Source organism: Zea mays, chromosome 5, assembly GCF_902167145.1.
Source record: "Zea mays cultivar B73 chromosome 5, Zm-B73-REFERENCE-NAM-5.0, whole genome shotgun sequence".
Taxonomy (NCBI): Eukaryota; Viridiplantae; Streptophyta; class Magnoliopsida; order Poales; family Poaceae; genus Zea; species Zea mays.
The window spans coordinates 85,361,973-85,388,730 of NC_050100.1; the positions used below are offsets into that span (position 1 = coordinate 85,361,973).

The window sequence follows — 26,758 nt, forward strand, 5'->3', positions numbered from 1 at the left end:
CGTCCTCCACTCCCACTCTGACTCAGGTGCGAGCAAGGAGCATGGGCTCGAGTCTAGCCATACGACCTCGGCACGACAACTCACAGCATCGCATACAGCAACTCGAGGTTAGTGCTTCTGTAACTCGTCTTTCCTTGAGTTATATACTTTCTTTTTGAGTTACTATAACGTTGGCTTGTAATATTACAGACCCAACTAGAAGAGATGGAGGCGAGGATGATGGTGGAGCGGGAGGCGGAGCGAGAGGCTCGCCTGGCGGCTGATCAGAGGATGGCAGAGATGTTTCAGTACATGCAAAGCCTTGGCGTCGCACAGTGTTTCGCTCCGCCACCTCCATTGTTCCCTGCAGTTGACCCTGCTCAGTTCCATACTCCTGTGAGTATCAAAATTGTAGTTACATGTTGGTAATGCATATGGTATAACACATGTAATCTCTTCTCTGTGCAGGGCCAATCTGGGGCGGCATCCAACAACCCTCATGAAGGGTTCAGCCTAACGCAGCACCAGACCAACCGCCCACCTCCATGAGTGTCAAGTTATGTTTTTAGTGTTTCGAACACAAAACTTATGTTGAATACTTGTCGGAGCTTGTGAACTTGTGTTGATACTTCTGAACTTCTGTTAATACTGTTTGTGTTGAGAACTGAAAGGGAAATGTGCTCTTGGGCCATTTCTAAGTATTTTGGTGATTGAGTGCCAACACAAGTGCTTAAATGTGAATTTATGCTCATGGATGGACAAAGTGCAAATCAAGAGTAAAGGTATGTTTCTAAGCCTTAGTACATTGGTTTTGTGTACTAATATGCTTGTCTAAGTGTTAGAAACAGAAAGAAGAAGAAAAGAAAAGAGGTGAAAAAGGCTTGGCTGTGTGCAGCCAAGACTCAGCTCAGTCTGGCACACCGGACTGTCCGGTGGTGCACCGGACAGTGTCCGGTGCGCCAGGCTGACTCGACGTGAAGTGGCCGCTCTCGGGAATTCGCCGACGGCGTACGGCTAAAATTCACCGGACTGTCCGGTGTGCACCGGACTGTCCGGTGAGCCAACGGTCGGCCGCGGAATCAGCGCGCGACACGTGGCCGGGCCAACGGTCGGAAGGGGGCACCGGACTGTCCGGTGTGCACCGGACATGTCCGGTGCGCCATCCGCTCCCAGATTTGCAACGGTCGGCCGCGCTATTTTAGGAAGGAAATCGGGCACCGGACAGTGTCCGGTGTGCACCGGACTGTCCGGTGCACCCGACGACAGAAGGCAAGATTGGCCTTCCGGATTTTCTCTCAACGGCTCCTAGCTGCCTTGGGGCTATAAAAGGGACCCCTAGGCGCATGGAGTAGGACACCAAGCAACCTTAGAGCATTCTTGATCATCCACACTCAGTCTTTGCGCATTCGTTTGTCATTCTCAGTGATTCGAGCTCCGTTCTAGTGAGAACTTTGAGATAGTCTTTTGAGCTCGATTCTTGGCCGTGTGTGTGCGCATTTTGCTGTGGATTTGTGTGTGTTGCTTCCCTCCCTTACTCCGTACTTCTTTGTGAAATTCAATTGTAAGGGCGAGAGACTCCAAGTTGTGGAGATTCCTCGCAAACGGGAAAAGATCAAAGTAAAGAAGAACACCGTGGTATTCAAGTTGATCATTGGATCACTTGAGAGGAGTTGAGTGCAACTCTCGCCCGTTGGGACGCCACAACGTGGAGTAGGCAAGTTTTGTACTTGGCCGAACCACGGGATAACCACCGTGCCATCTCTGTGTTTGATTTCTTGTGGTTATTGTGTTTTGACTCCTCTCTAGCCACTTGGCAATTATTGTGCTAACGATTAACCAAGTTTTTGTGGCTTAAGTTTTCAAGTTTCACAGGATCACCTATTCACCCCCCCCTCTAGGTGCTCTCAATTGGTATCAGAGCCGTTCTCTTCACAAAGGGACTAACCGCCCGAAGAGATGGATCCTAAAGGGAAGGGAATCGTGATCAACGACAAGGAGAAGGAGTCCTTCGTCAACGAGCCAAGGGATGACAAGTCCAACGACTCGGGCTCAGGCCACATACGCAAAGATGGGAAGAAGAAGAAGACAAGACGCATCAAGGAGATCGTCTACTACGACAGCGATGAGTCTACTTCCTCCCATAAGGACGACGACCACAACGAATACGAGAGGAAGAAACCGGTCAATTCGAACTTTTCTTTTGATTACTCTCGTATTCCTCAAAGTACTAATGCTCATTTATTATCCATTCCACTTGGTAAACCTCCTCACTTTGATGGAGAAGACTACGGATTTTGGAGTCACAAAATGCGTAGTCACTTGTTCTCTCTCCATCCTAGCATATGGGAGATTGTAGAAAGTGGAATGCACTTTGATAGTACGGATAGTCCCATGTTTATTAATGAACAGATTCATAAAAATGCACAAGCTACTACTGTGTTGCTAGCCTCTTTGTGCAGGGACGAGTACCATAAGGTGAGCGGCTTGGACAATGCCAAGCAGATCTGGGACACCCTCAAGATCTCTCATGAGGGGAATGATGTCACCTTGCTCACCAAGATGGAGTTGGTGGAGGGCGAGCTTGGACGGTTCGCAATGATAAAGGGCGAGGAGCCAACTCAAACATACAACCGGCTCAAGACCCTTATCAACAAAATAAGGAGCTACAGAAGCACGCGATGGACGGATCACGACGTCGTCCGCCTAATGCTAAGGTCCTTTACCGTTCTTGATCCTCATTTGGTGAACAATATTCGTGAAAATCCTAGGTACACCAAGATGTCGCCCGAAGAAGTTCTGGGGAAGTTCGTAAGCGGGCGAATGATGATCAAGGAGGCAAGATATGTGGACGATGCGTTGAACGGTCCTATTCATGAGCCTCAACCCATTGCTCTCAAGGCAACGAGGAGCAAGGAGGCGCTACCGAGCAAGGTTGCGCAAGTTGAGGCGGCCGGGCTAAATAATGAGGAGATGGCCCTCATCATTAAGCGCTTCAAGACGGCGCTTAAAGGTCGCAAGGGACAGCCAAGCAAGACCAAGACAAAGGAGAAGCGCTCGTGCTTCAAATGTGGTAAGATTGGTCATTTCATTGCTAACTGTCCCGATAATGAAAGTGACCAGGAAAAGGGGAACAAATGGGAGAAGAAGAAGCATTACAAGAAGGCCAAGGGCGAGGCACATATCGGAAAGGAGTGGGATTCGGATTGCTCCTCCTCCGACTCCGACAATGAAGGACTCGCCGCCACCGCCTTCAACAAGTCATCCCTCTTCCCCAACGAGCGTCACACTTGCCTCATGGCAAGGGAGAAGAAAGTAAGCACTCATGATACTAGTACTTATGCTTCTTCAAGTGAGGATGAGTCTAGTGATGATGATGAGATAGATTACTAATGCTTATTCAAGGGATTAGATAGATCTAAAATTAATAAGATTAATGAGTTGATTGATGCTTTGAATGACAAGAATAGATTACTAGAAAAACAAGAAGATCTTCTATATGAGGAGCATGATAAATTTGTTAGTGCACAAAATTCTCTTGCTCTAGAAATTAAAAGAAATGAAATGCTCTCTGGTGAATTATCTACTTGTCATGAAACCATTTCTACTTTACAAGGTGTTAACAATGATTTAAATGCTAAATTAGAAGTAGCAAATAAATCTAATTCTTGTGTAGAACATGTTATAATTTGTACTAGATGTAAAGATTTTGACATTGATGCTTGTAGTGAACACCTAGTTTCAATTTCCAAACTTAATGATGAATTGGCTAGTCTTAATGCTCAACTCAAGACTAGCAAGAATGATTTTGATAAGCTAAAATTTGCAAGGGATGCCTACACGATTGGTAGACACCCCTCAATTAAGGATGGACTTGGCTTCAAGAGGGAAGCCAAGAACTTAACAAGCCATAAGGCTCCCATCTCCGCCAAGGAGAAAGGGAAGGCCCCTATGGCAAGTAGTGCTAAAAAGAACCATGCTTTCATGTACCATGATAAGAGACAAACTAGAAATGCTTATAGGAGTTACAATGCTTATGATGATTTTGATTCTCATGACATGTTTGCTTCTAGTTCTTTCTATGTGCATGATAGAAATGTTGGTAGGAGAAATGTTGTTCACAATATGCCTAGGAGAAATGTTGTTAATGTTCCTAGGAAAGTTAATGAACCTTCTACAATATATCATGCTTTGAGTGCCTCCTTTGCAATTTGTAGAAAGGATAGAAAGGTGATTGCTAGGAAATTAGGGGCAAAATGCAAGGGAGATAAAACATGCATTTGGGTCCCTAAGACAATTGTGACTAACCTTATAGGACCCAACAAGAGTTGGGTACCTAAGTCCCAAGCCTAAATTTGCCTTGCAGGTTTATGCATCCGGGGGTTCAAGCTGGATTATCGACAGCGGATGCACAAACCATATGACGGGGGAGAAGAAGATGTTCACCTCCTACGTCAAGAATAAGGATTCCCAAGATTCAATTATATTCGGTGATGGGAATCAAGGCAAGGTAAAAGGGTTAGGTAAAATTGCAATTTCTAATGAGCACTCTATCTCTAATGTGTTTCTAGTAGAGTCTCTTGGATATAATTTGCTATCGGTTAGTCAATTATGCAATATGGGATATAACTGTCTATTTACAAATATAGATGTGTCTGTCTTTAGAAGAAGTGATGGTTCACTAGCTTTTAAGGGTGTATTAGACGGCAAACTTTATTTAGTTGACTTTACAAAAGAAGAGGCCGGTCTAGATGCATGCTTAATAGCTAAGACTAGCATGGGCTGGCTGTGGCATCGCCGCTTAGCACATGTGGGGATGAAGAGCCTTCACAAGCTTCTAAAGGGAGAACACGCGATAGGTTTGACTAACGTACAATTCGAAAAAGATAGACCTTGTGCAGCTTGTCAGGCAGGTAAACAGGTGGGAGGAGCGCATCACAACAAGAATGTGATGACCACATCAAGACCCCTGGAGCTGCTACATATGGACCTCTTCGGACCCATCGCCTATCTAAGCATAGGAGGAAGTAAGTATGGTTTAGTTATTGTTGATGACTTTTCCCGCTTCACTTGGGTGTTCTTTTTGCAGGATAAGTCTGAAACCCAAGGGACCCTCAAGCGCTTCCTCAGGAGAGCTCAAAATGAGTTTGAGCTCAAAGTGAAGAAGATAAGGAGCGACAACGGGTCCGAGTTCAAGAACCTTCAAGTAGAGGAGTTCCTTGAGGAGGAAGGGATCAAGCACGAGTTCTCCGCTCCCTACACACCACAACAAAATGGTGTGGTAGAGAGGAAGAACAGGACGCTAATCGATATGGCGAGGACAATGCTTGGAGAATTCAAGACCCCCGAGCGTTTTTGGTCGGAAGCCGTGAACACGGCTTGCCACGCCATCAACAGGGTCTACCTTCATCGCCTCCTCAAGAAGACTTCGTATGAGCTACTAACCGGTAACAAACCCAATGTATCTTACTTTCGTGTATTTGGGAGCAGGTGCTACATTCTAGTGAAGAAGGGTAGAAATTCTAAATTTGCTCCCAAAGCTGTAGAAGGGTTTTTGTTAGGTTATGACTCAAATACAAAGGCGTATAGAGTCTTCAACAAATCATCGGGTTTGGTTGAAGTCTCTAGCGACGTTGTATTTGATGAGACTAATGGCTCTCCAAGAGAGCAAGTTGTTGATTGTGATGATGTAGATGAAGAAGATGTTCCGACGGCTGCTTTACGAACCATGGCGATTGGAGAAGTGCGGCCACAGGAACAAGATGAACGAGATCAACCTTCTTCCTCAACTATGGTGCATCCCCCAACTCAAGACGATGAACAGGTTCATCAACAGGAGGCGTGTGATCAAGGGGGAGCACAAGATGATCATGTGATGGAGGAAGAAGCGGAACCGACACCTCCAACCCAAGTTCGAGCGATGATTCAAAGGGATCATCCCGTCGACCAAATTCTGGGTGACATTAGCAAGGGAGTAACTACTCGGTCTCGATTAGTTAATTTTTGTGAACATTACTCTTTTGTCTCTTCTATTGAGCCTTTCAGGGTAGAAGAGGCCTTGCTAGATCCGGACTGGGTGTTGGCCATGCAAGAGGAGCTCAACAACTTCAAGAGGAATGAAGTTTGGACGCTGGTGCCTCGTCCTAAGCAAAATGTTGTGGGAACCAAGTGGGTGTTCCGCAACAAACAAGACGAGCACGGAGTGGTGACGAGGAACAAGGCTCGACTTGTGGCAAAAGGTTATGCCCAAGTCGCAGGTTTGGACTTTGAGGAGACTTTAGCTCCTGTGGCTAGGCTAGAGTCCATTCGTATTTTGCTAGCATATGCCGCTCACCATTCTTTCAGGTTGTACCAAATGGATGTGAAGAGCGCTTTCCTCAACGGGCCAATAAAGGAGGAGGTGTACGTGGAGCAACCCCCTGGCTTCGAGGATGAACGGTACCCCGACCATGTGTGTAAGCTCTCTAAGGCGCTCTATGGACTTAAGCAAGCCCCAAGAGCATGGTATGAATGCCTTAGAGATTTCTTAATTGCTAATGCTTTCAATGTTGGGAAAGCCGATCCAACTCTTTTCACTAAGACTTGTGACGGTGATCTTTTTGTGTGCCAAATTTATGTAGATGACATAATATTTGGTTCTACTAATAAAAAGTCTTGTGAAGAGTTTAGCAGGGTGATGACGCAGAAATTCGAGATGTCAATGATGGGCGAGTTGAACTACTTCCTTGGGTTCCAAGTGAAGCAACTCAAGGACGGCACCTTCATCTCTCAAACGAAGTACACGCAGGACTTGCTGAAGCGGTTTGGGATGAAGGACGCCAAGCCCGCAAAGACTCCGATGGGGACCGACGGACACACCGACCTCAACAAAGGAGGTAAGTCCGTTGATCAAAAGGCATACCGGTCAATGATAGGGTCGTTACTTTACTTATGTGCTAGTAGACCGGATATTATGCTTAGCGTATGCATGTGTGCTAGATTTCAATCCGATCCTAAGGAGTGTCACTTAGTGGCAGTTAAGCGAATCCTTAGATATTTAGTGGCTACGCCTTGCTTCGGGCTCTGGTATCCAAAGGGGTCTACCTTTGACTTGATTGGATATTCAGATTCCGACTATGCTGGATGTAAGGTCGATAGGAAGAGTACATCGGGGACGTGCCAATTCTTAGGAAGGTCCCTGGTGTCATGGAATTCTAAGAAACAAACCTCAGTTGCCCTATCCACCGCTGAGGCCGAGTATGTTGCCGCAGGTCAGTGTTGCGCGCAACTACTTTGGATGAGGCAAACCCTCAGGGACTTTGGCTACAATCTGAGCAAAGTCCCACTCCTATGTGATAATGAGAGTGCTATCCGCATGGCGGAAAATCCTGTTGAGCACAGCCGCACAAAGCACATAGACATCCGGCATCACTTTTTGAGAGACCACCAGCAAAAGGGAGATATCGAAGTGTTTCATGTTAGCACCGAGAACCAGCTAGCCGATATCTTTACCAAACCTCTAGATGAGAAGACCTTTTGCAGGCTGCGTAGTGAGCTAAATGTCTTAGATTCGCGGAACTTGGATTGAATTGTAGCATACATGTGTTTATGCCTTTGATCATGTTCATTCTGCATTTTGTTGCTTATTGTGGTGCTCAAGTTGTACAAACATTCCCTGGACCTCACAAGTCCTTGTGTAAGTGATGCACATATTTAGGGGGAGTTGTGTTACAACTTGACCCTTTGAGACTAACCATATGCTTGAGTTTGCTTGATTTAGTCTCAAAGGAGAATTGAAAGGGAAAAGGTGGACTTGGACCATGAAAGACTTCCACTGCACTCCGATGAGAGGGTAACTTATTCCAAGTTCATCTCATGAACTCTTATTGCCATTTGCTCTTAATTGAAAATTTTGGTGAGGCAATGAGGTTATTGGGCCAAGATTGATCCCGTTTTGGTGCTTGATGCCAAAGGGGGAGAAAATAAAGGCCAAAGCAATAAATGGATCAGCTACCACTTGAGAGATTTGAAAATAGTAGAGTAGAGCTTTTGGTTTGTCAAAACTCTTTTATTGTCTCTTTTGTTAAAAGTTGGCTTCTTGTGGGGAGAAGTAGTGATTATGGGAAAAAGGGGGAGTTTTTGAAATCTTTGATCAATATCTTTTGGAATGACTCTCTTTATGCTTCAACATGTGTGTTTGACTTAGAGATAGAGATTTGAGCTTGATTTGCAAAAACAAACCAAGTGGTGGCAAAGGATGATCCATATATGCCAAAATTGAATCAAAATAAATTTGAGTTGATATTGCACTTGTTCTAGTTGCTTTATGTTGTGTTGGCATAAATCACCAAAAAGGGGGAGATTGAAAGGGAAATGTGCTCTTGGGCCATTTCTAAGTATTTTGGTGATTGAGTGCCAACACAAGTGCTTAAATGTGAATTTATGCTCATGGATGGACAAAGTGCAAATCAAGAGTAAAGGTATGTTTCTAAGCCTTAGTACATTGGTTTTGTGTACTAATATGCTTGTCTAAGTGTTAGAAACAGAAAGAAGAAGAAAAGAAAAGAGGTGAAAAAGGCTTGGCTGTGTGCAGCCAAGACTCAGCTCAGTCTGGCACACCGGACTGTCCGGTGGTGCACCGGACAGTGTCCGGTGCGCCAGGCTGACTCGACGTGAAGTTGCCGCTCTCGGGAATTCGCCGACGGCGTACGGCTAAAATTCACCGGACTGTCCGGTGTGCACCGGACTGTCCGGTGTGCACCGGACTGTCCGGTGTGCACCGGACTGTCCGGTGAGCCAACGGTCGGCCGCGGAATCAGCGCGCGACACGTGGCCGGGCCAACGGTCGGAAGGGGGCACCGGACTGTCCGGTGTGCACCGGACATGTCCGGTGCGTCATCCGCTCCCAGATCTGCAACGGTCGGCCGCACTATTTTAGGAAGGAAATCGGGCACCGGACAGTGTCCGGTGTGCACCGGACTGTCCGGTGCACCCGACGACAGAAGGCAAGATTGGCCTTCCAGATTTGCTCTCAACGGCTCCTAGCTGCCTTGGGGCTATAAAAGGGACCCCTAGGCGCATGGAGTAGCACACCAAGCAACCTTAGAGCATTCTTGATCATCCACACTCAGTCTTTGCGCATTCGTTTGTCATTCTCAGTGATTCGAGCTCCGTTCTAGTGAGAACTTTGAGATAGTCTTTTGAGCTCGATTCTTGGCCGTGTGTGTGCGCATTTTGCTGTGGATTTGTGTGTGTTGCTTCCCTCCCTTACTCCGTACTTCTTTGTGAAATTCAATTGTAAGGGCGAGAGACTCCAAGTTGTGGAGATTCCTCGTGTTGGGTCTATGCTTCGTCGCCGAAGGTCTTATAGAAAGAAGTGATCCTCGGATGAAGCTGTTCGCACAAGATAGCCGAAGGTGCCTTTTCGCAGAGCTTCGGCATTACAAACCGACTTAAAGATAGAATGACCTTTTAGTCCATAAAGGTCTGAGTCAACGTTGTAAGTTCTTATAAGGGGCATACTTGTAATTCCTCACAGGCTGCGTCCTGTGCCTATAAATAGTGAACAGTATTACGTTACTGTTCACGCATTTTCTGACATTTGCAATCGCATTTCTCGGAATACAACCTTTGTCAAGGCATAGGTATCATTGTATTTTATGATTCAATATATTAAGTGAATATTATATAATGCATCTGTGAATCATTTATTCATTCTTACCTTTTATTTTGCATTATTCTACAACGTTTATTGAAAGTTTATTACGAAGGTTCAACTTCGTAATAAGACGCTTATCAACCTTCGTCTAAGATCCATTATCCTCAAAGGAATAATGCTTCGCGGACGAAGGACAGTATCATTTAACATTCTATGTTGCCTTGTTCTTAATTCATAGCATTTGAGAACAAGTCCCCAACATTGGCGCCCACCTCCGGTGAACTCACTTCCACTTTTCTGAGCTGATGGCTTCGTTCAACAATCAAGCTGGAGTTGCTTCGGACCCGAAGCTGGTGCTCCCGATCACAGGTGGCTCGTCCTCAGAGCCAGCTAACAAGAAGCAGAAGAAGGAAGCGCAGAGAAGAGTACAGCATGTTGGGGTGCAAGGACCCTTCATCAAATCAAGATGGTCTCACATTCCTATTACCTTCTCTCAAGAGGACCTTCAGCTCAAAGATTACCCACACAACGATGCCATGGTTATCTCTTGTGTTATCAAAGGATTTCTGGTTCACAATGTCTTGGTCGATACAGGCAGTGCAGCTGACATCATATTTGCTAAAGCCTTCAGACAAATGCAAGAGCCAGAAGATAAGATTCATGATGCTACACATCCTCTTTGTGGCTTCGGAGGAAGACAGATTGTAGCACTGGGCAAGATCACCATGTCAGTAACCTTCGGATTCATCAACAACACTAGAACTGAGCAAGTTGTGTTTGACATTGTTGACATGGAATATCCTTACAATGCAATTATTGGTCGTGGTACTCTTAATGCCTTCGAAGCAATCCTTCATCCTGCCTATCTTTGCATGAAGATACCTTCGGACCAAGGGCCTATTGCTATCCATGGAAGCCAGGAAGCTGCTAGAAGGGCCGAAGGAAGCTGGACCGACTCCAAGGCAATCCATAATATAGATGGAACTGAAGCTTGTGAACAGTACAAATTCAGAAGGGAGAAGGCAGCTTCAGCAGATCAGCCGAAGCCCATGCTATTGTGTGAGGACATAGCAGAGCAGAAGGTGCTGTTGGGCTCGCAATTATCTGAAGACCAGGAGAAAACCTTGATAAGGTTTTTATTCAACAACAAAGATGTTTTTGCATGGTCGGCTAATGATCTCTGTGGAGTAAATCGGGATGTTATTGAACATTCGCTCAATGTTGACCCATCCTTCAGACCCCGAAAGCAGAGGCTTCGGAAAATGTCTGATGACAAGGCCGAAGGGGCTCGCAATGAAGTAAAAAGACTCCTCAGTGCAGGAGTTATCAGAGAAGTGAAGTATCCAGAGTGGCTAGCTAACACTGTTATGGTGAAGAAGGCCAATGGCAAGTGGAGAATGTGTATCGATTTCACAGATCTCAACAAGGCTTGTCCGAAGGACGAATTCCCGTTGCCAAGGATAGACTCTCTAGTCGATGCAGCAGCTTCTTCAGAGCTCATGAGTCTCTTGGACTGTTACTCAGGATATCATCAAATCTGGATGAAAAAGGAAGATGAGCCGAAAACTAGCTTCATAACTCCAAGTGGCACGTATTGCTATCTTCGGATGCCTGAGGGGCTCAAAAACGCTGGAGGAAGTTTCAGCAGAATGACTGCGAAGGTTCTTCAGTCTCAAGTAGGCAGAAATGTGTTGACCTATGTTGATGACATTATCGTCAAAAGCACGAAGCAGGAAAATCATATTGTTGATCTGCAGGAGACCTTCGCCAGCTTCAGACAAGCTGGTTTGAAGCTGAATCCAGAGAAATGTGTCTTCGGAGTAAAGAAGGGTAAATTTCTTGGATGCTTGGTTTCAACAAAGGGAATCGAAGCTAATCCAAATAAAATCGAAGCTATACTTCGAATGGAGCCACCAACTACAAGAAAAGGGGCCCAAAGATTGACAGGAAGGCTGGCATCTCTCAACAGATTTATATCCAGATCAGCAGAAAGAAACTTACCATTTTTCGAGGTGCTGAAGTCAGCCGAAGTCTTTCAATGGGGCCCAAGTCAACAAAAAGCCTTCGAAGAGTTGAAGCAATACTTGATAGATCTCACAACATTAACTCCGCCAACGCCAGGGGCTCCTCTGTTGTTATATGTGGCAGCTTCGCACTCAGCAGTAAGTGCGGCACTTGTCCAGGAGAAGCTTTATGGCCAGCTCAAGAAGCAAGTTCCAGTGTATTTTGTATCTGAGGTCCTTAGTGTCTCAAAGAAAAATTATACAGAGCTGGAGAAGGTATTATATGCCGTTTTAATGGCATCCAGGAAGCTTCGGCATTATTTTCAGGCATACAATATCATTGTTCCTTCTTCGCAGCCGTTGAAGGATATAATGAGAAATAGAGAAGCTACTGGACGGATTGGGAAATGGGCTGCAGAGCTCAACGAATTTTACATTGATTATGTGCATAGATCTTCGATCCAGTCTCAAGCATTGGCAGATTTCATTGCCGACTGGACGCCAGGGGCTCAGGATGAAGAAGCAAATAAAGATGCCGAAGTGTGGACAGTGTTTTGTGATGGCTCTTGGGGAATCTTCGGAGCAGGTGCAGCTGCTGTGTTGGTTTCACCATCCAAGGTCAAAACTTGTTATGCAGCAAGACTTGATTTCAGCTGCACGAACAATATTGCTGAGTACGAAGCCCTGCTTCTGGGCCTTCGGAAATTAAAGGCAATGGGAATCAGAAGGGCAATTCTTAAAACTGATTCCCAGGTGGTTTCGGGTCATGTTGACAAAAGTTGCAAGGCTAAAGATCCGAAGCTTGAAAAATATCTAGATACGGTCCGAAGGATCGAAGCATCCTTCGAAGGATTCTCTGTCAAGAATATTCCTCGAGGACAAAATGAGCATGCTGATTTGCTAGCTAAGTCTGCGGCACAGGGGCTGCTGTTACCTTCGGATGTGTTCTTCGAAACAATAAAGGCACCTTCAGTGGAGCTCCTTGAAAGAGCAGTCCTCAACATATCTCCTGTTTACAGCGAAGATTGGAGAACTGAAATAATCTCTTACCTTCAGGGTAAGTTCCTTTCAGATGACGAAGCTTACAATAAAAGAATAGAGGCAAGAGCTCGTCCGTATGTCATGATAGAAGGGGAATTATACAAACATGGAGTTTGCGCTCCGCTGCTCAAGTGCTTATCTAGAGCCGAAGGTATAGAGTTGATGAAAGAGATACATGCAGGCCTGTGTGGATCCCACATCGGATCCAGGCCATTACTTGGAAAAGTGTTCCGCCAAGGTTTTTATTGGCCGAAGGCAGCTTCGGATGCAGCGGAGTTAGTCCAAAAGTGCGAAGGTTGTCAAAAATGTGCAAGAGATCAAAAGCAACCTTCGTCTTTGACACAGCTGATACAACCCATCTGGCCATTGCAAAGATGGGGCCTTGACTTGTTGGGTCCATTACCACCGGCCCAAGGGAATCTAAAATATGTTGTAGTAGCTGTGGAGTATTTTTCCAAATGGATTGAGGCGAAGCCATTAGCTACAATAACTTCGGCCACTGTCCAAAAGTTTTTCTGGCAGAACATTGTCTGTCGCTTCGGAGTACCGAAGGCCATCACTGTAGACAATGGAACGCAGTTCGACTCCGAAGCTTTCAGAAACTTTTGTGATCAAATTGGAACGAAGATCCATTTTGCATCAGTCAGGCATCCGGAGTCGAATGGGCTTGTTGAAAGGGCCAACGGCATTATAATGACAGGAATAATGAAGTTAATCTTCAATCAACCCAGGGGAAAGTGGCCAGACCAGTTAACCAAAGTGGTGTGGAGCCACAATACAACAGCATCAAGGTCTACAGGCTTTACCCCATTCAAGTTATTATTCGGAGACGAAGCAATAACCCCGGAAGAAGCCAAAGCTGGATCAATAAGAGTAGTAGCTTCGGCAGAATCAGGTCCCGAAGATGCTCGCCTTGTGGAAAAGGATGCTTTAGAAGGGATCAGGCTTCAGGCCGTGGAGAATATCAATAAATATCAGGCTGAAACAGTTAAATGGCGAGATAGAAAAGTCCGGCTAAAAAATATTGAGCCGGGACACTTGGTGCTTCGGAGAGTGGCTAACCCAGATACAGTGGGTAAGCTACAGTTGAAATGGGAAGGACCATTCTTAGTAGTATCTTCGTCAAGGCCTGGATCGTACAGATTGAAGGACATGGATGGCAACGAAATTCCAAGGTCTTGGAATGCGGATGAGCTTCGGCGATACTATGTATAACATGATGTAATTTTTTATGTTTTTTCTTTTCTTTTTCATGGCACCCTTTTCCTTTCCGAAGGGGGAGAAAGGTTTTTAATGGGGCCATCATGTGTAATTTCCTTTTTTAGTCTTATAAGAGCAAAATCCCCCAAAAAATGTAAATGTAACAGCTGAGAACGCACCATCGAGTGCAGAAACTGAAAAAGAAAAAAGAGAAGAAGCTCCAAAGACGTCCCTAAGGGGATGCAGAGCTCTCAGCGAAAAGTCAACGCTGGTACCGTCTAAGTAAAAGACGAAGAAGCTCCAAAGACGTTCCTAAGGGAATGCAGAGCTTATACCGCCTAAGTAAAAGGCGAAGAAACTCCAAAGACGTTCCTAAGGGAATGCAGAGTTTATACCGTCTAAGTAAAAGACGAGGAAGCTCCAAAGTCGTTCCTAAGGGAATGCAGAGCTGATGTGTGGTTGATTCCAAGGAAATAATGGTTGAGTGTGGCTTCGGTTATATGTTTTGGACATTCATTCGCACAACACATTACATCATAGCATTTGCATTCATAAGCATTCATTCATGGGATCTGTGTTACTAAGTGGTTGCTTCGGCAAAAAGGAGAAGTATTCTTTTATGTTTTGGAGTGTACAAAAAAGCAAAGCTTCCGCAGAAAGAAGAAGCAGTCTTTAATGCTTCGTTGTGTACGAAAAGAAGGGAAGGTGTTTTTTTCGCCTTCGGCTCAAAATATTGATTTCGTCCACATCAAAGCGTCTTAATAAAAGGGTAAGGATATATTACAAGGTATGTACAAAGTTCCTTGAGAACGGTTTAATTGTATTTACAACAAGTTGTTACAAATTTTCCTCAGTATTTTCTAGCCTACTACTACTAATCTTCTTCAGGCTTCCGCTTCGGCGGCATATTCTTTAATCACCTTCAGCTTCGTCATCCTACATGAATCCAGGTATCCAGAGTAAAAATCAAGTATGAAGGAGAAGGTAAGTACAAAGTAGGATTTCTTACTGGTTCAAGATGACTTCGAGCTTCGTCTCCAGCCTTCTCCCGCCCGCCTTTTGTCCATATCATTTTTATAAATCTATTTGAGATACTTCGGGCGAGGTCAGGTATATCGTCCAGGATTGATGGAGACAGGGTGAAGTTGGGCCTGTTGACAATCTTTCCATGCTCGCAGCCAGCCTTCAGGAATGCTGCAGCAGTACCCCGAGAAGCTACCCAGGCACAGAAGTCACCGTGCCCAGCTATAACTTCGTCAAGTTCTTCAATTTCAGCTTCGATATGATCGAAGGCTTTTGGTAAATCTTCATCCGAAGGGGTAAATTTCCCGCTGCTGGCTCCAACTGAGTAAAAGATCTTCTTTAGTTGTTGGATACAATTGTTGCTAAAATTCAAACATTTATCCTGAAGGCTTGTTAATGATTTCTTCAAATTTGAGTTGGCTTGGACTTCGGCTTTAAGTTTAGAATTAAGCTCTAGCTTTTCTTGTTCAAACTGTTTTGATTGACCGATAAGCTTCGAATTCAATTCTGATATTTTAGCTTCGGTCTCTGCCAGCAAGCCTTCGGTTGATTGAAGTTCGAAGTCTTTCTTTTCGATGATGGCTGATTGTTCTTTTATTTTGCTCTCTAAATTTCCAATTATAGCTTCGTGTTTTTTGTCCTCCAAATCCTGCTGCATCTTCAGAGCTTTGCTCAGTAGCATGCTCTGCACAAAAACAGTTTTCGTTAGTAACATTTTCATTATCCAAAGCAATAAGGAACAGAGAAAAGATTGTTTACCTTGAAATTGGAATAAAATAAGCTGCCGACGATATGCTGTCGTCGGTAGCGGCTGATATCTGTCTCTAGCTTCGGAAAACCGATACTCTTTGACAGAGTACCGATGACCTTAGCTCCGGTTTGGTCTCGAATGCAGCCTAATTTTTCATCGTCCACACCTCCGAATAGAAGAGCTCCTGGCCTGTATCCGCAAGATTTGGCATAGTCTTTTAGCTCTTCTATTTCGTCCTCCGAAAGTTTTTGCCCAATTAAATTTTGAAATGTGTAGGCTTCGTCGTCCGAAGCGACTTCGGCTATTTCTTTCCCCTTCTCAGGCACTGCGGCCATGACTTTTTTAGCAGCAGCGGCAGCTTCTTCTGCAGCCATGTCTTCTAAAATTTTGTCGATATTCTCAATGGTAGTCTCTAAGTTCACATTTTCGGCTGTAGCGGCTTCGGTAGCCGCGACCTCCGAAGGTGCGACTTCGACGTTTGTTGTGTCTTCAGTAGCTGCTGTTTTCTGAATTGATGCTCTCGGTGGCGTCTTGTCAATAACTTCTGTTACGGCAATAATTCTTTGCCTTTTTGCTTTGGTTATCTTCGTTTTTTCTGGCTCCGCCACCTTTTGAAAAAGCTTCGTCAGTCGAGGCCCTAATGGACTTAGCTTCGTGGGCATGGGTTCAGTCATTACCTTTAGAATTTCCTCCACGTCGCTAGTAGAAGGTGGTGTGGGGGTCCCCTCTTCTTCGGATAGTTTTCGCTTTGGAGTTGATATTTTTCTCTTGACAATTTTCTTCTTTTTTGGTGGTTGTTCTTCATCCTTGTTTAAAGCTTCGGCCGCTCTTTTTCTTCTCTGGCCCTCAGCACCCTTGTTCAGCTGCGCATAGTCAGGATATTCGAAACCCAGTGCATCAAGCACTCGGTTCAGCCTTCGCTTCGGACGGGTGCCGAAGGCTGCTGTCATCAGTTGATCTTCTTTTTTCGAATAATTTCCAAGAATTTCATTACACATCACCTCAACTGTATCCAGCCACTCTTGGCAGGGCTTCTTAAAATATTTCTTGAATTTGAAGTGGTAAGGAAGCCGGACAAGATCCCCTTCCTTCTTCTCCCCCTTTAACTTTGGCATTTCCCATTTTTTCAGAGTAGGGAAGACTTTGAATGCTAAGAATTCTTGAACCAGATCCCTGGTACCAATATGCTCTGCAATGATTCTGAATTCATCCATTGCCCGTTGAGTTTGACCCTCTGGTGTCATGTTGCAGTGGGGTCGGGTTTCTCCGAAAGTTAGCTCGAGTGGACTTTGCACAAGCTTCTCCTTGTCCTCATCAACCTTGACATAGAACCATTCTGATTTCCAGCCTGCCGGCCATTTGCTTCGGTAGCTGATTACAGGAAACTTTGCGGTTTTCCGGTAGGCAAAATTGTAGCAACCGAAGTTTTCATGAAGCCCATCTTTTCTGGCCTTTGTTTGATAATGCAATTCATGAACTCGACAGAAACTGTCAGCAAAAGGCTCCACTGCTTGGCTTCGGAGGGCCCAAATATAAACGCTAAGCCTAACGATAGCGTTAGGAGTTAACTGGTGAAGGTAGATGCCAAACCTCTTCAATATCTCCGCAACAATCTCGTGAACAGGGAATCTTAGCCCAGCCTTTAAAAAGCTTTTGAAGATGACAACCTCGTCCTTCTCTGGCTTCGGGGTGGTCTCTTCTCCCCCGAAGCGAAGTAGCTTCTTCTGATCTTCACTGAAAAAACCTGCTTTCACCATCTTGGCGAGATCAACCTTTGAAACAGTCGATTTTCCGAAGTCTAGGTGGCTGGGTTTGCTGGGCATGGCAATACGGTAGTCATCTTCGGAGTCGGTTTCTTCAATGTTCCCTTCTCCTTCGGCAGCTGTCGGGTTTGCTTCGGCAGCAGGCATTTCTTCCGCAGTCACCAGTCCGGAGCGCTGCATCGCTTCGGAGATGGGCACAGTCTCCGAAGCTTCAGTTTCGTCCCCCTCACGCTCAACCCTAGCTGTAGAGCGAACTCTGGCCATTTAATTATGAACTTGTGAAACTTTGATACTTTTTTCTCCGAAGCAGGCTTCAAGATGGAGCTTCGTTCAAATCTGACAAACAAGCTTCGGCGATGGTTAAAAATTTTGGCAGCAAAACAGTGCAAATAGCAGTAAATGCTGTGGTAACTTCACACCTACTCGTCTGTTTATATAGTGCCGCAGGTAAGAAGGTGAAGTGCCAGGAGTTTTACACCAGGCGGACACCCGCTCGCGCTCGCTGTACGGTGGACCGCAGTGACCGAACAGTAACTCTGCAAGGTGGGGCCGCTGCGCGCAGGGAAATCCAATCGTTTCTCGACAACGAGCTCAGGGAAGGTGTTTTTTGAGACCTTCGGCGCTCTGAAGCTTAAGAAACTTTTTTCACGGATCAAGCTCGTTACGAAAAACGATCTAGCACCGCGAAAGGGGCTACTGTTGGGTCTATGCTTCGTCGCCGAAGGTCTTATAGAAAGAAGTGATCCTCGGATGAAGCTGTTCGCACAAGATAGCCGAAGGTGCCTTTTCGCAGAGCTTCGGCATTACAAACCGACTTAAAGATAGAATGACCTTTTAGTCCATAAAGGTCTGAGTCAACGTTGTAAGTTCTTATAAGGGGCATACTTGTAATTCCTCACAGGCTGCGTCCTGTGCCTATAAATAGTGAACAGTATTACGTTACTGTTCACGCATTTTCTGACATTTGCAATCGCATTTCTCGGAATACAACCTTTGTCAAGGCATAGGTATCATTGTATTTTATGATTCAATATATTAAGTGAATATTATATAATGCATCTGTGAATCATTTATTCATTCTTACCTTTTATTTTGCATTATTCTACAACGTTTATTGAAAGTTTATTACGAAGGTTCAACTTCGTAATAAGACGCTTATCAACCTTCGTCTAAGATCCATTATCCTCAAAGGAATAATGCTTCGCGGACGAAGGACAGTATCATTTAACATTCTATGTTGCCTTGTTCTTAATTCATAGCATTTGAGAACAAGTCCCCAACACCTCGCAAACGGGAAAAGATCAAAGTAAAGAAGAACACCGTGGTATTCAAGTTGATCATTGGATCACTTGAGAGGAGTTGAGTGCAACTCTCGTCCGTTGGGACGCCACAACGTGGAGTAGGCAAGTTTTGTACTTGGCCGAACCACAGGATAACCACCGTGCCATCTCTGTGTTTGATTTCTTGTGGTTATTGTGTTTTGACTCCTCTCTAGCCACTTGGCAATTATTGTGCTAACGATTAACCAAGTTTTTGTGGCTTAAGTTTTCAAGTTTCACAGGATCACCTATTCACCCCCCTCTAGGTGCTCTCAAGAACCTCTCAACTTATGTTGAATACTTATGTCAGAATTTGTGTTAATACTGTTTGTGTTGGATATATATGTCTGTGATGATCTGTGATGTATATATGTGATATCTGTGAAATATCTTTTGTTTGTTTGGATGAAATAGGGAAAACAAATAAAAAAGGTGCTTACTGGTCACTTTGCCGAGTGTGACACTCGACAAAGAGGTGCTTTGCCGAGTGTCAGAACCATAGCACTCAGCAAAGAACCAAGACCTGGGCATCGATATAGGTTCTTTGCCGAGTGTAGTAGCTCTGGCACTCGGCAAAGCGTGGTTCTTTGCCGAGTGCTGTCAGGCAGACACTCGGCAAAGTATCTGACAAGGGGGACCCCTCTGGCGGATTCTTTGCCGAGTGCTGTCAGGCAGACACTCGGCAAAGTTAACTCCTTTGCCGAGTGTCGCCTGGGACACTCGGCAAAGACTCCGTCTCCGTCACCGGTCGCAGTAACAGCTGCTTTTCTTTGCCGAGTGCCCGAGAAAAAGTACTATGTGGGCAACAAAATGTCAAATTTAAAATTCAAATTTTGCAAACAACCTCGGATGAAAAAAATGTCAAAATGAAAGTTTTAGAACTTCAAAAATTATTCAACTTTGTAGTTGACAACTGTTTTATTTGAATTTGTTTACGGTCTCAAACAAGCAATTTACACTCAGTTGATTGTAATATGTGGGCAACAAAACTATAAACTAGACACAAAGTATGCCATAACCGGAGTGATAGAGGAGGGTATGCGTGAGAGTGAGGTCAGTGGTTCGATTCCTAGCAACCGCGTAGTGCTCAAAAAATTCCACGACCTGCGACTTCGACGGAGACGGACAAGTTGGGGGTGGGTGAGCCGCGAGGCCTCCCTAATAAAAATATTTTTTTGCTATTTTTAAAATCCGTTTTATGTTTCCCGGAAACGATTTTCACTGGCGGTTTTATTACGCCGACCGTCAGTGAAAATCGATTTCCACTGGCGGTTCTCAGTTACCCGTCTGTAAAAATGGGGTGGGTGGGCCACGAGGCCTCCCTAATAAAAATATTTTTTGCTATTTTTAAAATCCGTTTTATGTTTCCCGGAAACGATTTTCACTGGCGGTTTTATTACGCCGACCGTCAGTGAAAATCGATTTCCACTAACGGTTCTCAGTTACCCGTTTGTAAAAATGATGATTTCTACTGGCCCCTAACACTGGCAGTTACGAAAAACGCTACTGTAAATAGGTTTACGACCGCCACTATAGAGCTTATCTATCGGCAAAGACTCCGTCTCCGTCACCCGTCGCCATAACGGCTGCTTTTCTTTGCCGAGTGCTCTCTGGCACTCGACAAACCACTTTGCCGAGTGCCCGAGAAAAAGTACTCGGCAAAGACGGCTTTGCCGATGCACTGTATGCCGAGCCCTATTTGCCGAGTGCGACACTCAGCAAAAAGTTTACTGAGTGTTTTTAAAGCTTTGCCGAGTGCTTCAGTCACTCGGCAAAGCCGACGATCCCGGTAGTGTCTCTTTTGTTCCACTATACGAACATTTCAACCGATTAAATGATTAATGCCCCTCAGCGCTATATTCAGTCAACAAAATACTTGATACGACACTACAGGCTCTAATCAGCATGCACACGACAACAAACTAATCAGCATGCACACTCCATAAATTTAAGTCCGTTACGATAAAAATACATTTGAGTGATCTACTCCATCATTTATCAATGCGTCTATACTGATGCGTGGCGTGGCGGCACTGCGGCAGGCCTGCACCAACTCTTTAATAAATAATAATCCAAAACCCATGGATCCTGGCGACCAGGCTCGCGGTACGTCTCACATTGCTGTCACCGTCAACGCATCAACCTCTGCCCGGTAATCATATGGACTGGGTCGGTCCGTCACATCAACGCACCAGGGATACCGATCGCGACCAGCGGATCAGGGACGCCGTCTATTCGTTTCGTGTATAATACTATTTTGCACTATAAATGCACTGTTTATAGAGAGGTGTTTGAGACGTAGTTTTAATTAAACGAGGGTGTTTGTTCTCTTCGCTAACTAAAGTTTAGTCCATGTCATATCTAATATTTGAATGTCAATTACTAATATCAAATAGTGTAGCTATGAAATTAATTACACAGATAAAAAGTAAACGGCGAGACGAATTTATTAAGCCTAACTAATACATGATTAGCAAATGTAAACCATAACATCACATGAGCGAATTATGGATTAGTTAGACTCGATAGGCCCGTCTTGCCCGTTCAGTTCTCATTTGTTTAATTAGTTTTATAATTAAACTATGTTTAATATTTCTAACTAGTATTTAAACATCTGATGCAACGAGACTAAAATTTATCGTCAGTATCTGAACATACCCTAAAGTCTCATTCTAAAATTACATAGATGATGACAACTAGAAAATTAAGTGGCCTTGAGGTTGTAGGTTACTCAGACTCACATTATGTGGAATATGGAAAAGATAGAAAATCCACACATCAGACTACATATTTACAGTCGTAGAATGAGCTATATTATGGAAAAGCTTAAGACAAACTATCACTTCATCATCTACAATGTGTGTTGAGTTTGTTATATGTTATGAGGCAACATGAGAGACTTTGTGGTTTAATAAATTTATACTCGGTTAAAAGTGGTAGATAACATAATAAAGCCATTCACATTATAGTATAATAATAAACCAATAAAATTTTACTCCTATAACAAGTCAAGCAGTGTTGCCAAACATGATCATATAAAGTATTACGTGATAAAGAAGATAATCCATGATCAAATAATTGAACTTGAGCATATAAATATAAAGTGAACACTAGAGGATCCACTCACTAAATGACTTCCACCTAGCATGTTAAAACATGTAATTGGCATGAGTTTAATGGAGTGCGTGTGATTCTAAATTAATGGGTCATTAATCCAACCATCTTCCTCGAGAATATTTTTTTGCTTTAAGATAGAAAAGAGCACTATAGTTATTGAGTTTAGTAACCTATAACTGGTTGTTGTAATACCTTGGTCTTAGTATACTCATCTATTAAGAAATAGACATTATAAGCTAAGAACTAAGAAAATAAAAATTAGTTTTGAGTATAAACGAGTAAGCATGAGATCAAGGAGGGGAATATTAAGACGTGAGATCAACATAACAGTAGCAAGTTGTAACGTGGTTTAGGCCCCACTAAGGCCTTGTTAAGTTGCATAGGGTTCAAAGAGAATTGAACGTGACTAAATCATCTTTTATTTAATTTTGATTAAGAAGGGATTTAATCCCCTTCTAACCGAACAAGCCCTAAGGTAGGATTGCGGGTAGCTGTGGCTTTGCCTCCTCGGCGGTCGTTCTTCTTTCTCCATTTAAAATAAACTAAGAACCGGCAAAACCAATACTCCCCGTCCTAATTTTTATTTCGTTTGACTAGCTCATTTTATTTAAAAAATCATAATTATTATTAGTTTTTTCTATGGTATTGTTTAGATAAGTATAGTTTTGATTTTTTTATTTTTCACTAAGACTAGTCGATCAAATTTGGTGAAAAAATCAAATAAATTATAAATTGGAACATGGGAGTATTCTTTTTGTTTTATTATTTGTTCCACTTCGTCTACGACTGTGCGTCTGTGCCAGGGAGTCGGAGCCATTTGTTGCCGTTCTATACAGGGCCGTAGTAAATAGTAATGAACTAAACAAACCTTGATCGGCTAAACACATAATCAAAACAGCAGCGCTGATGCCGTTAAAGAAATGGATAAAGGGAATATAGATTAATTGTTTTAATAAGATGTGCAAGATAGATTATAATTGCATTGTTCGACTACTTAAAAAACAGAAATATTTATCCAATAAGGACATGATGAATTAATACAGACAAGAAAAAAAAAGTAACCAAATCAGAATTTGATGACAAATAAAGGACCGATACCCGGGCAATATTCAGCCAGGGAATCTATACACAAACAACAATAAAGGACACCGACGGGCCATTTTACTAGCAGTGAACAACAATCTACTTTTTGGCAAACTGCGCCTTGATCCTCTGCACGGTGGCGGCGTCGATCCTGAACGCCTTGGCGAGGACCTCGTCGGTGACGGCGGGGGCGGCGCCGAAGAGCGAGTCGGCGACGCGGACGAGGCCGGGGTTCTGGCTGCTGAGGCCGGCGAGGCCGACGGCGGGGCCGGCGCCGCAGTTGAACTCGAAGTGGACGAGGCCCCTGGGGAAGACGAAGGCGTCGCCCCGGTTGAGCACCCTGGCGAAGAGCTTGCCGTCGGTGGCGAGGAAGCCGGCGTACATCTGGCCCTCCACGACGGTGAGCACCTCGGTGGCGCGCGGGTGCGTGTGCGGCGGGTTGACGCCGCCCGGCGCGATGTCGAGGCGCGCCATGGCGACGCCCAGCGAGTTGAGCCCAGGCAGCGCCCGCGCGTCCACCAGCGTCACCTTGGAGCCGAACGCGTTCCCGGTGTCGCCCGCGTCCTGCAGGCCCGAGAAGGCGAAGTCGGCCGCCGTCACCTGCGCCGGGTCCTTGCACGCCTGCCCGTTCACGAACACTGCGACGCATTGCATTGCATTGCATGCATGCGCGAGGTATGCGCGCAGAGGTACCGTACGTCAGAACTCAGAAGGATGGTATATGGACGAGGAGTATACAACAAGAGCTAAGCTATAGCTAGCTAGGCCGCACGGCCCGCACGTACGTGCACCGTGCAACACGTACCGTTGGAGGCGGTGTCGGCGACGCAGAAGTCCTGCAGAGGGCTCGGGTCGTACGCGAGAGCCCGAGGAGACGCTGCCATTGCCGCGACAAGGAGAGCAAGGAGGAGCTTGCTGGGCCTGACGACGACGCTTGCCATTGCTTTAGCCTACAAGCTATGTCTTGGCTTGAATTAGAGAAGGAGGAGTAAAAGATCGGCTTGCGATGCGAGCTTCTTGAGGCTTGGTGTACATGGACATACGTATATATAGCCGGTTGGTGCAGCATGGTGCTGCACAGCGCGCGTGTTAGCTAGTTTGACTGCGTGCGTACGTTACGTGTGTTAATCATCTTGGACACGGCCTGCTCGGCCTGCTGTGCTTCGACGCGCGAAATAATCAAAGCTGCGCGCGCGTAGTTTGCATGCATGCACTGCATCCGAAACCGAGTCGTCCCGTGCTGACGGAGGCACCCGGCACAGCGATGGATAACGAGAAGGTGTTTAACAATTAATTCCTCTCTGGCCCGATCGAACTGACGGGGTCTTTGACCCAGTCCATATAGTAGTAGCATATGATATGGTTACTGGGCGGCAGGTTGATGGGGTCGTGTGCGTGCTGGACAGCAAATGTGCGAGTCTCTCTGCGACACACGTACGTACCGCATGACGCAGAGCGATCCAGCGGGTGGGTGGGTTTTGATTGTTACGAGCCGCTGGTGCATGCAGGCCGGCACACAGCATCGTTGCGTCCTATTCCTCGGCTCACTCTACGGGCAACAACCGTTGTGTGCAATTATAGGGCAGTGGCAGACCTAGGATTTGACCATAGTGTATGCGATGCAAAAAAGTTATATATAATTCGGTAAAACCATATATAGTATGACGATAGATCCAGATGACGAACCTTCGAGAGACCGTAATTATATCTGATAATCTAATGTATATACCGCAGATGAGACATAAGAAGTGATCCTCCGATTTAGAGTAGGGCGGCGGCAGACTGCGACCCAACACTATGGCCAGGGCTCCGTTCTCTCCGATCAAGATTAGATTAGAAAAATGAAACGTCTATGCCACTAGGAAATTGAAACGGCAGTGGACTGCAGTCTTGAAAGGGAAATGTGCCCTTGGGCCATTTCTAAGTATTTTGGTGATTTAGTATCCAACACAAGTGCCTAAGTGTTAAATGGTGGACAAAGTACAAATCAAGTATAAAGGTATGTTTCTCAGACCTAGTACATTGTTTTAGAGACTAATGTATTCTGTCTAAGTGCTGGAAACAGGAAAAATTAAGTTGAAATTAAAGATGGCTTTGTTCAGCAGTCAGCTCTGTCTGGGTGCACCGGACTGTCCGGTGGTGCACCGGACAGTGTCCGGTGCGCCAGGCTGACTCAGGCGAACTTGCTGCTCTCGGGAAGTGATTAACGGCGTACGACTATAATTCACCGGACTGTCCGGTGTGCACCGGACTGTCCGGTGAGCCAACTGTCAGCCGGGCCAACGGTCGGCCGCGGAATCCGCGCGCGACGCGTGGCAAGTGCCAACGGTCGGATGGGGCACCGGACAGTGTCCGGTGCGCCAACGGCTCCAAGACTGCAACGGTCGGCTTCGCCAAATAAGGAAAGAGATCCGCACCGGACTGTCCGGTGCGCCAGGCGACAGAAGGCAAGAATTGTCTTCCTGGAATGCACTCAACGGCTCCTAGCTGCCTTGAGGCTATAAAAGGGTCCCCTAGGCGCATGGAGGAGAACACCAAGCATTAGCATTCCTAAGCACCAAGACTTCGATTCCGCGCATTTGATTCTTTGTGATAGCAACTAGAGCTTCATTTGAGTTGTGAACTCGCCGGGTTGTGTTGTGAGCTCTTGTTGCGACTTGTGTGCGTGTTGATACTCTGATTTCGTGTCTTGTGTGCGTTGCTCATCCCTCCCTTACTCTGTGCTTCTTTGTGAACATCAAAGTGTAAGGGCGAGAGGCTCCAAGTTGTGGAGATTCCTCGCAAACAGGATATAGTAAAGCAAAGCAAAACACCGTGGTATTCAAGTGGGTCTTTGGACCGCTTGAGAGGGGTTGATTGCAACCCTCGTCCGTTAGGACGCCACAACGTGGAGTAGGCAAGTGTTGAACTTGGCCGAACCACGGGATAAACCACTGTGTCTATCTGTGATTGATCTTCTTTTGATTATCGTGTCTTGCAAAAAGACTCTTCTCTAGCCACTTGGGTTAATTGTGCTAACTCCTAATCAAGTTTTGTGGATTAAGTTTCAAGTTTTTACAGGATCACCTATTCACCCCCCTCTAGGTGCTCTCAATTGGTATCAGAGTCGTTCTCTTCAAGAAAGGGACTAATCGCCCGAAGAGATGGATTCTAAGGACAAGGGGATTGTGATCAATGATAAGGAGAAGGAGTCCTTCGTCAACGAGCCTAACGATGACAAGCCTACCGACTCGGGCTCGGGCCACAAACGAAGAGATGGGAAGAAGAAGAAGACGAGGCGCATCAAGGAGATCGTCTACTACGACGACAGCGACGAGTCCTCTTCTTCCCAAAAGGATGACGACAACAACTACGAGAAAAAGAAGACGGTTAACTCAAACTTCTCTTTTGATTATTCTCGTATTCCGCATAGCTCAAATGCACATTTGCTTTCCATTCCACTTGGTAAACCTCCTCATTTTGATGGAGAGGACTACGGATTTTGGAGTCACAAAATGCGTAGTCACCTGTTCTCTCTCCATCCTAGTATATGGGAGATAGTAGAGAGTGGAATGAAATTTGATAGCTCGGATAGTCCTTTATTTATAAATGAACAGATTCATAAAAATGCACAAGCTACTATTGTGTTGTTAGCCTCATTGTGCAGGGACGAGTACCATAAGGTGAGCGGCTTGGACAATGCCAAGCAGATCTGGGACACCCTCAAGATCTCACATGAGGGGAACGACGTCACCATGCTCACCAAAATGGAGTTGGTGGAAGGCGAACTCGGGAGATTCGCGATGATTAGAGGTGAGGAGCCAACACAGACGTACAACAGGCTCAAGACCCTCGTCAACAAGATA

General features: G+C 45.2%; 1 protein-coding gene across 1 annotated transcript; it reads right to left on the reverse strand.

The window, feature by feature from the left end:
- Positions 1 to 22,757: 22,757 nt before the first annotated feature.
- LOC103626662 (putative germin-like protein 2-1) lies at positions 22,758 to 23,932 on the reverse strand. Its single transcript, XM_008647055.3, has 2 exons — positions 23,719 to 23,932; positions 22,758 to 23,551 (listed from the first exon to the last, which is right to left on the reverse strand). The coding sequence occupies exons 1-2, from the start codon at positions 23,852 to 23,854 to the stop codon at positions 23,013 to 23,015; spliced, it is 675 nt and encodes a 224-aa protein (XP_008645277.1). The 5' UTR covers positions 23,855 to 23,932; the 3' UTR covers positions 22,758 to 23,012.
- Between the last annotated feature and the right edge of the window lie 2,826 nt (positions 23,933 to 26,758).